Here is a 12,741-nt window from a genome sequence, read left to right on the forward strand (position 1 = left end):
AATGGTCTCTACAGGTAAAGACACAAACTAAAGCAGTGGCTTTCAAAACTTCATGTGTTTGGGAATCACCTAGAAAACGCGTTTAAAATGCAAATTCCTCAACCTCCTTCCCAGAAATTCTGACTCAGCAGGTCTGGGGTGGAGGCGGGCGCATTATGGCGGCATTTTTAAGGAGCATCTTTGACAACGCTGTGGCAGGTGTTGGCAGTCCCTGAGAAATGACAGCCACTTGCGTTCCTCCACCACAAAGTTTTTGTGGCAACACTCCTGTGAGCAGTGGAAGAAACAGGGCCTCTCACCCAGTGCTTTTTACACTGGTTCTGGCCTAAGAGTCTCAGGAGGAATAAGTTAAATACACAGAGGCCCCTCCCAAACACTGCTATTCAGGGAGGTCTATGATGGGGCCCTGGGGCCAGCCAATTCATCTCAGGGGGAAGCTTTCTCCCTAAACATCTCCGCCTTTTGGTGCCCCAGGCAACTGGTCAACCTGTCCTCTCATCCCGGGCAACTTCATCAACATCCTCCCTCTCAGAGGTTATTAAGAAACAAATTTTCACCGCCCCTCCCCCCAATCTCCCCAGCTGTCACTAAAACAAGCATTTAATGTTTTAAGGGTTTTAGATGCTAACAAGAAAACAGGCGTTACCAAAATAAAACAAGCATTGGGACAGTTAAGAGTTATAAATACTCATAACTGCTCGTTAAGAGCTCTGTCTGCATTTTATTCATTTCTTCGAGAACTATTTACTGAGCACCCAGTCTCATCCCAGGCACTAGGCAGTTCACAAGTGTGGACGCCACAGACAAGCCCCTGCTGTCCTGCAGCTTACATCCTAGTGTGGAAGGAAGACCAGGGAGAGGATAAGGATTCTAATAAGGGAATTTCTGACAGTGACAAGCACCACAAAACATATGAACACAAAATAATGAACTAACAAGGATAAGAGAAGATGGGTTACAAAGAAGGTCTCCTTGCCAGCTAGTCTCTATAAGTAAATGACAGGAGACATGACTGCAGGGGCAGCAAGGGACAAGAACCTAAACACTAAGGAGCTGGGCCTGCTAGGAGAGAGGTGGCCAGTGGTCCCACCACACAGCCAGGAGGCGGCTAAGCAAATCAGGAGGGGCCAGATCTCCAAGGGCCAGGGTCTTGGGGATGTTACAGGTATAATGAAGCCCCGGGATCATTTAACAAGGGAGGGGTTATACTAAGAGTAGCTGACCTGTACTAAGCACCGTTTGTGTGCCAGGCACCATTCAAATCTCATTTTATCTTCCCAGCAACCCCGTGAAGTAGGAACAAATAAGTAGGAACACCCCACACCCCCCGCCGTTCCACAGGTCATATCTGAGTCAAAACAGGCAGTAGGGGGCTTCCCTGGTGGCGCAGTGGTTGAGAGTCCGCCTGCCGATGCAGGGGACGCGGGTTCGTGCCCCGGTCCGGGAAGATCCCACATGCCGCGGAGCGGCTGGGCCCGTGAGCCGTGGCCGCTGAGCCTGCGCGTCCGGAGCCTGTGCTCCGCGACGGGAGAGGCCACAGCGGTGAGAGGCCCGCGTACCCCCCCAAAAAAAAAAAAACAGGCAGTAAGTGATGGAGCCAGACCGCAAAGCCAGGTGGTCTGGCTACAGGCGGTGGTTGTGGAAGTGACCAAGGGGCAGATGGGCGGGGCCTCGAAGGCCTAATTCAGTTGGGAGTTTGAGTTTTATTCCAAGTGTGATGGAAAGCCATTGGAGGGGGGCTGAGACTTTCTGACTCGTTCCCTTAGATCTAAGAGAGGGGACAACTTCTGGGGAAAGCCCACCGTACCCTGGCTGAGCTGGCTGCTAGACCAAACTACAGCGACTTCGGCCACAGAGATGTCTAACCCTGCCCTGCCTGGGTTGGAAGAGCTCTCCAGCCCCTGCAGAATTGGATGCCACCTTCGCTCTAGCTTAGTATCTCAAAGTGGAGCCCCGGACCAGCAGCATTAAATCACCAGGATCTTGTTAGAAATGCAAATTACGGGGTCCCACCTCAGCCCTACTGAATCTGAAAAACTCGGGCCATCTGTTTTTAACAAGCCCTACAGGTGTGTCGAGTGTGACACATTATCCACATGGAGCCATCCCCACCCCCATACCCTCCCAAATCACGCTCTACTGGTCCTCGGGCAGCCTCTGCACTGCGCACCAAGCCATCCTCCCCTCTGGACCCTACTGGCGGGGTTCTATGGCTCCTGATGCCTGGAAATCTCACTATTGCCCCAACCTACTTTTCTAACTCATTTGATTTCCTAGAAACATTGACTACTCAGCTATTTAGGCCTCTTCTACCCTGGAAGTAAAACTTCTCTTCCTTTCTACTTCTAGAGTTTAATTCTGCTTTCAGCCTTGTAGCCTCCAAAGTAGACAGCAAGGATAATTTCTGCCTTAACCTAGACTCTCCCTAACACCCCTCAGTCGCCAGATTTCTCTTCATTCATTCATTCCCACTCTCAGTTATAAATTCCTACAAGTGTCCATGCCCTCAGCTAGGAACTAACTGCGGTGGGTGCCGGGTACTTCAGGGATTCCTCAACAGCTCTCAGCCCTGCCCTCGTTTCTGACCCCTTAGTGGGGGGCTGGGGGCGACACGCAAATAAACACAGAATTACAAATTATCTACGTGTACTAGGAAGGCCTCTGAGGAGGCCGCTGGGCTGAGACCTGAATGATGAAGAAGCAGGCCTGACGGTAGTTTAAAACAGCAAATATTTGCGTGTTGAATCCATGCCATACTCTGGTCTAAGTGTTTTATGTTTACTATCCATATAATCTTCCAACAGCCCTAAGGAGCGGGTAGTATTCTCATCCCGACGCTACAAGAGGGGATATTGAGGCACAGGGAGAATAAGGAGTATATGTAAACAGCAGAGCCAGGATTCAAAACCAAGCACACTGGCTCCAGAGCCTACCTACCCTCCTAACCACAGGATTCGGTGATGAGAGCAGGGTAGAATGGTGCGGGTGCGGGTGCGGATGGAAAGGCAGACAGGGGTCCAGGCAGGCAGAGTAGCACGTGTAAGAGCCCCGGGCCAGAGCAAAGTCAGACTGAAGCAGAAAGGAAGTGGAAACTGGGGAGCGGCAGAGGGACTGGAAATATATTTGGGAAATGGACGGGACAAGACGTGCTGACAGGTGTATTATGGGGTGTAAGGGAGAAGGAGGAAACAAGGAGAACTCACAGTTTTCTGGTGCCCTATTTTCGAGGCTTGAGGACAGAGGGTAAGGTATTATAACACAAGATATACTAAAGTCCCGCGGAGCGCTGAGGCACAGCAAGCTCTCAAATGAACAGACTCCATCGATCAAGCAGGTTAAAGCTTCCAGTCCCCCCACCCCACCCCCACCTCTCTACAGGAGGTCTTCATTCAAGGGTCCCATCCTGTCCCCCGGGAGCTAGTTTCCAGAACACTATTAGCCCGGGTAACAGCAGTAAAAGCTGCAGCTCCAGTAATAAGAATAGCTTTACCAGGAGGAGGGTTTTTCTCACAAAAATGTAATGCGTTTAGGACCAGGGTTCTCAAGTTTTTCTCAACAGCACAATGATGCTAATTTACAAATGAGAAGTGATGCGGCTTGCCCGAGGCCACACAAATGCAAAGAGGCTGAAACAGAATCCAATTCCAGGTCTGCCTAACTTGGAAGCCCACACTTCCCCCATTAAATCAGCATTTCCCACAGCGTGGGACAGGTCTCTCTGATGGAATACACCAGTGGTTTTAGATGAACTTTTTAAAGTTTTAATCCTTATGGTCTTGTTTCAATATGAATAATCATATATGTGTGTATATAACATCAAATAAATAAAAATTTTAAATGAGATATATACATGATTTGATATGAATTTATATATATATCACATCAAATCCATGACTTCTTGTGTATTACTGCCTAAGAAGCAGAAAAGGTTTCCTAAAAGTTAAACATTAGAATAAAAGTACAGGTGATAGAGGGATAGAAGAGAAATGTTGAGGTGACGCAGAAATAACTGAAGCTTGTGAAACGCTGCTCACCACAGCACCGCCCAAGAACAGCCAAGCACCTGTTCCATGTTGTATTCAAATCTGGCTACAGCCACACATAACTGTGACTCTGCTCCAGAGGGATAAAATGTTGGTTGCCTCTGGCGAAAGGGAATAATATCAGAAGAACGCAATTTAGCATAAATCATCCTTAGCACAGTAGTGGTCTTGACAGAAGACACTGTCTTGGTCATCCAACTCCTCTCTGCTGATTCACCACACACCTTAAGTCAGGTAAGCTTTCCTGGGCCTCAGTTTCACTTTGTCCAAAGGAAGTTACAAAAAGCAGGCTCTAAGGTCACTTCCAGTTTTAGAGTTCCATAAAATGTCATAAATACCCTAAAATCCAAAAGTATTTTTTTCCAGAATCATAGAGGCCCCAACCCTGAGTGAGTGTCGACCTGAGGTATAAATGTTAAATAACCCCACAAGGCATCCCAGGCCCCCATCCCTTAACTGGGGAGATGCTATCAATTATGCTGCCCTCTGGAAAGATGTGACAAAAGACATTAATTACAAGATGATATGGCCCTGTCCCCTCCAAAACTTTAAGAATTTTCTGCCACAAATGTTTAAGTTATTAACTTTCTCTATACTTGGTTGTTAGTGTTTGTTATTTCGTCTGTAACAATTAACTGTATTCTGGGTGGCAGTAGCAGGGAGAGAAATGGGTAGGGAAGAAATCTGCAAAATCTCATCAAACTCCTATCCTCATATTAAGCCTCCGCTGAGAAACACCTGTAAAACCTTCCAAGCTTCGATGTGAATTACTCCCCGGATGTTCGAACACGTTTAATATGCTAAACCTCTAAAAGGAGTCCTCACTCCTTATCTTTCAGAAACATTATTAACAAAACAGTTTAACCAGAACAAGCATTCTTCCTTTATTATTGAAATAGATACATTCATCAAAAGGGAAGTCTTAAGGACCCTCCTGGCCTTCTTTACAAAGCCCCTTCTGTGATGTCAGTAGGCCTGTAAACTTTTAATAGAAGGTTTTTAGGTTCCCAGAAAGAGAAGTTTTGAAATGTGCTCACTTCATGTTTAGCTGAAGACAACAGAGGATGGGTGGGCTGCAGCTGGCAAACTCAGAAAGCACAGCTGGGTAGCAGGTGATCTTAAAAAAAAAAAAAAAAGCAAATCCCAGGGCAAATTGCGTAGCCAGGGGTGATCATTATAACTGGAGAGTTGTTACATAATTACTTGTTAACTACTAACAAACATATACAAGGTTTCAAAATGCCATGGTTACTCTAGCCATCGAAGCTAGTGTATCTAGTGGAAGAGTCCAGGTTCCTCCAATTAATTTCATTCAAAGAAACAAGCAATCCCAGGACCTATTCCCTTCCAAGGTAACCTGACTGCCTTTACATATACAAAACAGCCTCCAGCAATTAAGCCAATCGCCTCTAGGGATGAAAATCAGTGTTTCCCTTTCATATTGATTTTTAAAGGGGAGAGGGGAGACAGAAGTACGTTACAAGAGCTAAATATTCATCACCTCGACAAAAACGACTTCCACTCCAAACTGGAAAATTTGAACAGAAAAGGTCTTCCGCCACCCCACCCACAGCCGCCCCTGCTCGGCTGGCGCAAAACCCAAGACCTGTGTCGGATGCACTGCATTCCAACATTTTTCAAAAAGTTTACGAGGCTTTACCGAAGCGGCGGGGAGAAAAATAAAGCAGGCAAAAGCCGGGGAGAGGGAGCTGGAGGGTTTCCGTAGGGAAGAACCGGGTGAAGCGCCCGGCTGCGCCGTGCAAGGCCCGGTAACGGGGAAGCGACCCGGCACCCGGAGAGCGAGCGCCCCCGTGGCGCGCAGGGACTGACAGCCGCTCGGTCTCCACCGCCGGGGGTCCCCCAGCCCCCCAGCCCGGCCCCCGCCGCCAGTCCCCCTGCCCACCCTTCCCCCGCAGCGCCGGCGATGCCCGCTGGGCCAACTTGGCCCCGGGTCAGCGCTGCGGAGCGCGGCCCCGGTTGCCGGGGAGGCCGCCGGCGCCCTTACCTCCTTCTGCTTGGGGTCCTGCGGGTAGACGTCCGGCGGCCCGAGCCGGGGGCGTTTCAGCGGTCTCTGCTCATAGCTGAGAAGCCCGAAGGCGGCCATGATCTCTCATGTTAACCGGCGAAATGAATGAGAGTTGGAGCTGGAGCAGCCGCCTCTGAGCACCAGGGAGCAGCACTTTGCAGACAGACTCCCTCTCCCCCTCCTCGCTCGTGTGGCGCTGCAGGCAGGAATAAAGCAGGTTGGATGCTGCCGCTGCCCGGCACGCAGACACGCACTGATGGGGGCAGCCTTCGGCGGGCACCCTGCTGCGCTGGAGCCCCGGGACGCACCGCCAACGGAGGGGCTGGAGGGCCACCTGGATCCTCCGAGGCGCCTGCCTCCTGTTCCCCACCACCCTGTCCCCAGGGGGAGGAGCAGCTGATGGGAACGTGTGACTTTTTTCACCAATGGACCTAAACCCACCCCAGCCGAGCGCAGGGTGGGGTGGGGGAGGGGCACGGGGCGGGGGGAAAAAAACTTTTCTTGGCGCCCCAGGCAGGTGGCTCGAGTGCTTGCCCTAGGCGCGGGTGGCCCGCCTACCCGAGGAAGAGACGGCGGAGCGGCCCGCCCCCGCCCCCTCTTCTACAGCAGGGACCCTTCCCCCGCCGCCACGCGCCCCGCAGACCCCGCCACCTGGGCGCGGACCCGGTTGGGAAGGAGGGGGACAGGCCTGGAGGGGGTGGGGGAGACAGGGATGCGGGCGGTGGGGAAGCGGCCAGTGCCTCCTAGACGCCCGCCGGGCTCCGGTGGCGCATCCGCGGCTCCGGTCCCCTCGGCGGCTCCGGGCAGGCGCCGAGGCGCGCTGCTAGCGGTCGCAGCGGGTGGAGGGGGCCGTGCTCACGGTGGCTCGGGGCCGACTTAACCCTTTGCTGCCCCTCCAGGGGCTGGGGAAGTGGGGGTGGTGAGGAGGGTTGGCAGCGAGTGCCGACGGGGGTAGCTAGCCCGCGGGCATCTCGGGCTCCTCCAACCCCCCGCCCACCCCCGGCCGCGCTCCTTCCCCCTCCCCCCGCCCCCAACAGTTTACCTGTTGGTCCCCGGCTAGTGGTCAGGGGCCGCCAGCCGCGGCGGCACTTTGGCGGCCGCAGCCTCCACGATTCGGGTTGGGATGGGGCGGGGGGAGGCAACTGGATTTGATCTGATTTGTAAGGTATCAGTCTCGGCCGGGCGAGCTCCGGGGACGCCGCGAAGTTTGCCACTGTCTGGGGGCGGCGAGCGACGCCGGCTCGCCGCCGCCGGCGTTCTCGCCCCCAAGGCCGGGGAGCGCGAGCTTCCGAGTTGGCGGACGGCGGCCGCACTGAGCATGCCCAGCTTGGCGGCCGGACCGCGGAGGAGTTTGCTGCGAGCGCGCTCCGATCCGCCTCTCCGGGTTTTCGCAGCTGCAGAGCGCGCAGCCCGCGGGCCCGGGCGCCGAGGCTGGCCCTGGGGTGTATCTGGGCGAGGGAGGGGGCGCCCCCTGGACCCCTCTCCCGGCCGCGGGCTGCGCTGTCCACCTCGACCTCTGTTAAGGTCGCTGTCCCCGTGGCCTGAGCCGGAAACCTCACCTGCGCCGGGCGTGGGGGGGGCGGGGCGGGGGAGAATCCTCCAGGGGAGACCTCGGTGCTCCAATCCTCCCGCGCTCCCCGCTCGCTTTGGGGCGTGGGCACCCTGATGCTGGGACACCTGCCGCGAGCCCGGCGAGACCGGAGCCGCGGAGGCGGGCCCGGTCTGTCCCGAGGGACCCCGCGGGAGGATGCGCCCGCGCTTGGCCAAGAATGATGGCTGCCATCTATGGAGCCCTCGCTTCATGCCAGGATCTTGACAGTAAAGGTCTCTGGTCCTTTAAAAAAACAAAACTTACAAGGTTTTACTCTACCCTTTTTATAGATAGAGAAATCGAGTCAGCTTAGGAAGGCCCGGTGACTTGCTCAAAGTCGCGAAGCAAACTCTGCCTGATCCCATGTTTCTGATTTATTCTCCACGACTTGGAATTGGAAGAAGTGGGTTCCTGAACTGCCCTTGCCTGATAGGGTCAGGTTCCCCATACCTTGAGGAACTCTCTGCCTCCTATTCCATCCTCCATTAAGATGGTGCTAACAGAATCTAACCCAAAGCCTTTGTATAGCGCCAGGCACACAGTAGGTGCTCAGGAGATGCTGGCTAAATCTGATTATCTATCTACTTACCTCTGCTGACTTTAAGCAAGGGGGGCAGGGGGGTAGATAAGCCATCGCAATGTGATAGGCTAGTTCTTAACTCTTGACTCTGACCTATTAGCACTTCCCAAAGCAGCTGAGGCCAAGTCAGGCCCGTAGTTTTTGGATTCTTTACTCAATCTGAGCAAGTACTTTTAGAGAACAGTTACTTCCACCAAGAGGCATTTCCTGACCGCTCTGCACCCTCCCCCACGGACTTCTCTTCCACTAATACCTTGGGTGTAACTTCAAGGCTGAACTTGCCCTTGGGATATAGGTATCTGTCAAATCTAGCTTCCTTGCTTGAGAAACAGGACAGTTGTCTAACTTCGTTAGGAAAATTGTCAAACATACCAAAATGCAGAAGAAATGGCATAATGAACCCGCAAGTCCTCATCTCCCATAGAAAAGTTTTGTCATTCTTGTTTAATCTCCCCCGCCCCTAACACAATGACATACACTGGAGAGGACAGTGTTGTTCACTGTTGCAACTTAGTTAGGTACACAGCATGGAACCTGGCACATGGTGGGCACTCAAAAAATGTTTGTTGGCTGGTGGGACCGGTGACTGGGTGTGTGAGTGGGTGACTAGGTGTGTGGCTGGGTCGATCACTGGTGGTACTATACTTTGGGGATCCTTGTGCTGACACGCTAGTCTGGTTGGGAGATGTAACCTAAATTCTTCCCTTGGAGTATCTAGGTGACAGCCTCCAACTGGCTTCCACAAAGGAAAAACTTTTGAAGCACTCAAAATTGTATCTAACCATAAAGATTTTAAAATCAAAATGAATTCATAATGTGTCCCTAGTGCTTGGGTAAAAGGGAAAGGAAGAGTTCTCTCCCTGTTGGTCTCCCTTCTTAGTTCCTTCCCTTGTTTTGAGACGGTCTGGCATGGATGCTTTGGCCCTCTCAACATTTAAAAAAAAAAAGAGAGAGTGACAGCTTCAGTTTGCTGAGACACTTCCTCAAAAATCATCTTTTCGCTACATGGACTTCCCAACGGTGTTTGGTCCCCTCAGCCTGACATTTGCACTCTTCACAATCTCCTGCCATCTACCAATCCAACTTTTTCTCCTTAATCCCTCGCCCCAGTTAGCTCTCACTCCTATTTCCAATATGAAATTCCCAGACCCTTCATTTTCTGATAGCCACCTAAGGACAGTCCTTAGAGTCTGGACTCCTGTATGAAGCCCACCCCAAACTCTTGACGCACAAAATCATCCTTTGGTTCTTTTAGTACCCTAAGCACTTATTTTATTTCTTTTTCACCAGGTTTATTGAAAAATAATTGACATCCATCACTGTGCAAGTTTAAGGCATACAGCATGATGCTTCAACTTACATATATTGTGAAATGATTAATAGGTTCAGCTAGCATCCATCTTTTCATACAGATACAATAAAAAGGAAAGAAAAGAGGAAAAAAATTCTTTTTGTGATGAGAACTCTGAGGATTTACTCTCTTAACAACTTTCCTATGTATAATAGAGCAGCGTTAACTATAGCGTCACGTGGTACATTACATCCCTAGTACTTACTTATCTTATAACTAGAGGTTTGCATATTTGGGCCACCTTCCTCCATTCCCCCATCCCCCATCCTCTGTTTCTGGTAATCACAAGTCCGATCTCTTTTTCTATGAGTTTGATTTTGTTTTGATTTTGTTTCTAGATTCCACATATAAGTGAGATCATACAGTATTTGTCTTTTTCTGTCTGATTTATCTCACTTAGCATAGCGCCTTCAAGGTCCCTCCATACTGTCACAAATGGTAGGATTTCCTCATTTGTTAATGGCCGAATAATATTCCACAACGGCTTTATCCATTCGTCCATTAATGAACACTTAGGCTGTTTCCATGTCTTGGATACTGTAAATAGTGCTGCCATGAACATGGGGGTACAGATATCTTTTCAAGTCAGTGTTTTCATTTCCTTTGGATATATTCCCAGAAGTGGTCGCTCTCTTCTTTTAATACCTCATCATTTATTGGCATGCTTTCAAACTTGCCACACAGAAGTCTTCTTCCCATCCCCACCATAACCTCTTACTCTCCTTCCATTCCAGAGCTAGTCTTTAAGCTCACTAAGGCCAGTTAACACGGCTTAACATAAAGCCACAGGGTCTCTGCCGTGCTTGAATTTCCTTCACAGTGCCGGTTAACACAGCAGATAGGCACAGATTCTTGTCGAATAATGTGTCTCATTTGCTACTGTTCCTATAAGGGACATCTTATCTTTACCTGTCTAATGACTCTCCCCTCCCTGGGCCTGGGAAAAGTTTGCATAGAACATGAATTGATCAGAGGACACCAGAGGCTCCCCAGAGAGGCCCCAGCCTAGCAAGAAGAGATGAGTTCAGGTACCTGAGGAAGTTTAGGACAGCTGGTGAGGGAAAGGGACTGAAACGTGGCCAGAGAAGGAGGAATTACAGACCATTTACAGCATAGAGGACTTTATCCCCCAAGTATGAAGCTAAATCTCTAGGGCTGCTTTGGTGGGTTATAAAAAGGGGTGTGACCCTTTTTCTTGCATCATATCCAAGGACTCCTCAAAGATCCCTCAGCAACAGGAACCTCCCTAGCTGCTTCTGTTCCTTCTGCAAGCCCTGGTTTTCAAAATTCTACAAGAAGTCCCTCATAGTTGGGACCTCTTTTGTGCTCTTGGACAAAGTCTCTTTAAGACAGCTCACGGCTGGCTTTCTCTCCCTACGTTTGGTCTGAGGAAATACACAGATGTCCTTTGCCTGTACATACTCTAGGGCTGGCATCTTCTCACCAGCCTTATCTCCTTGCCCCCATGGACACATTCTGCAAGCTACAGTTCTTTGCCTTGAAAGATCTCAAGTCTGGGTCAGAGACCACTTCCTCAGGTTCTCGCAAACTGCAGCAGACAGATGTTAAATGCCCAGGCCAGAGGTCCTCTCAAAGCTCTTTTCATGAGGCTTGAGGTGAGGAATAACATTTCTTGGGTGAAAGACAGAGACACAATCATATTTGCCAAGCGGATTTCAGAAAATGAGAGTAGAGAATGGCTAGGAGCAGAAGCAGGGTGTTGACCCTTCAGAAGCAATGGTCCTATTATCCCTATTCTACAGATTAGCACTTGAGGCTCCGGAGGTGAAGTAACTGGCACAAGGCCATTGAGTTAGCAAGTGGCAAAGCCAGGATGAAACCTAGATCCCTCTGACTCTCCAACCTACGCCCATTATTGTCAGTGTGCTACATGTATTAATTATCATTTACATAACACCTATAAAAGTGAACCTCGGAAGACAGTTCTGGTATAAGAGGAGCAAAACTCCCGCCAGCTCACTCTGGCATATCGCATGCTTCCACTCAAGTGGAAAGAAACAATTCTCAGTGTAGTGCCTGTAGGTGAAGTAATTAAGTTGCTGGTTTTCCCCATGGGACTGATGCTTGTCCGGGTGTATGTATTACTGTGTTTTGTTAACAGATTGTCTAGAGGCAGTCTTGCCTATTTTCAGTTTTTCTTATATCCCCATTACATTTAAGTATATTTGTCCTGTGACTGCTTCTGAATCAAAAAAGAAAAAAATCCCCCCTTTCTTTCAGCCTCTTAAAAAAAAAAAAAAAAGGAAAAGTGAGAATGACTTGAGAAGGAATAAGAATATAGAAAAGAAAAATGGAGGATTCATTTGGGGACATTCCAACCAAATGGAGTTTTTAATATAGTCTTTAGGCTCCTTAGAGAAATATAAATAATGCAGACATTAAGATTTCCTAAAGGAGCATTGACAATAGAATTATATTGCTAGCTAAATACGTACTTTTACATTTTCTAGTAGCCACGTTAAAAAAAAGAAATAGATGAAATTAATTTTAGTAATACTTTTGTTTAACCCAATATAACCAAAATATTGCATTTCAACATGTGGCCAATCTCTTTAAATGTATTAATGAGATATTTTACACTCTTTATTTTTTCTACTAAGTCAGAAATCTGGTGTCCAATTCATACTTACAGCACATCTCATTTCAGATCAGCCATGTTTCATGTGTTCAGCCACCACATATGGCTAGCGACTACCATATTGGTCAGCCCAGCTCTAAAGGGATGTTTCAGTCCTAGTGAACCTGTAACATGTGGGATCTTAATAAAATCACTGAGGAAGCAGGGGAGTTTCCAAATTTAAAGAACAAAAAGTAATGGAAAGGGCTTTCCGGGTGGCGCAGTGGTTGAGAGTCCGCCTGCCGATGCAGAGGACGCGGGTTCGTGCCCCGGTCCGGGAAGATCCCACATGACGCGGAGCGGCTGGGCCCGTGAGCCATGGCCGCTGAGCCTGCGCGTCCGGAGCCTGTGCTCCGCAACGGGAGAGGCCACAACAGTGAGAGGCCCGCGTACCGCAAAAAAAAAAAAAAAAAGTAATGGAAAGAATAAAACCGGAGAAAGGTGAAGAAGTAAAGAAGAAAAGTAAAGGCAATTTGGGAAGACAGTAGATACCCAAAAAGCACTTAGTAGCT

The 12,741-nt window shown here is 49.7% G+C and overlaps 1 protein-coding gene across 1 annotated transcript in view; it reads right to left on the reverse strand.

Moving 5' to 3' along the window:
* MED12L (mediator complex subunit 12L) overlaps positions 1–7,331 on the reverse strand; it is a 326,539-nt gene extending 319,208 nt beyond the window's left edge. The window contains exons 1-2 of the mRNA XM_029214009.1: positions 7,112–7,331; positions 6,049–6,265 (exon numbers count right to left, since the gene is read on the reverse strand). Of these exons, the coding sequence (XP_029069842.1) occupies positions 6,049–6,147 (99 nt within the window). The 5' untranslated portion in view covers positions 6,148–6,265; positions 7,112–7,331. The remainder of the gene's footprint in view (positions 1–6,048; positions 6,266–7,111) is intronic.
* Between the last annotated feature and the right edge of the window lie 5,410 nt (positions 7,332–12,741).

This window comes from Monodon monoceros, unplaced genomic scaffold (genome assembly GCF_005190385.1).
Source record: "Monodon monoceros isolate NGI ecotype Baffin Bay Population unplaced genomic scaffold, NGI_Narwhal_1 Super_Scaffold_11, whole genome shotgun sequence".
In the NCBI taxonomy this organism is placed as follows: Eukaryota; Metazoa; Chordata; class Mammalia; order Artiodactyla; family Monodontidae; genus Monodon; species Monodon monoceros.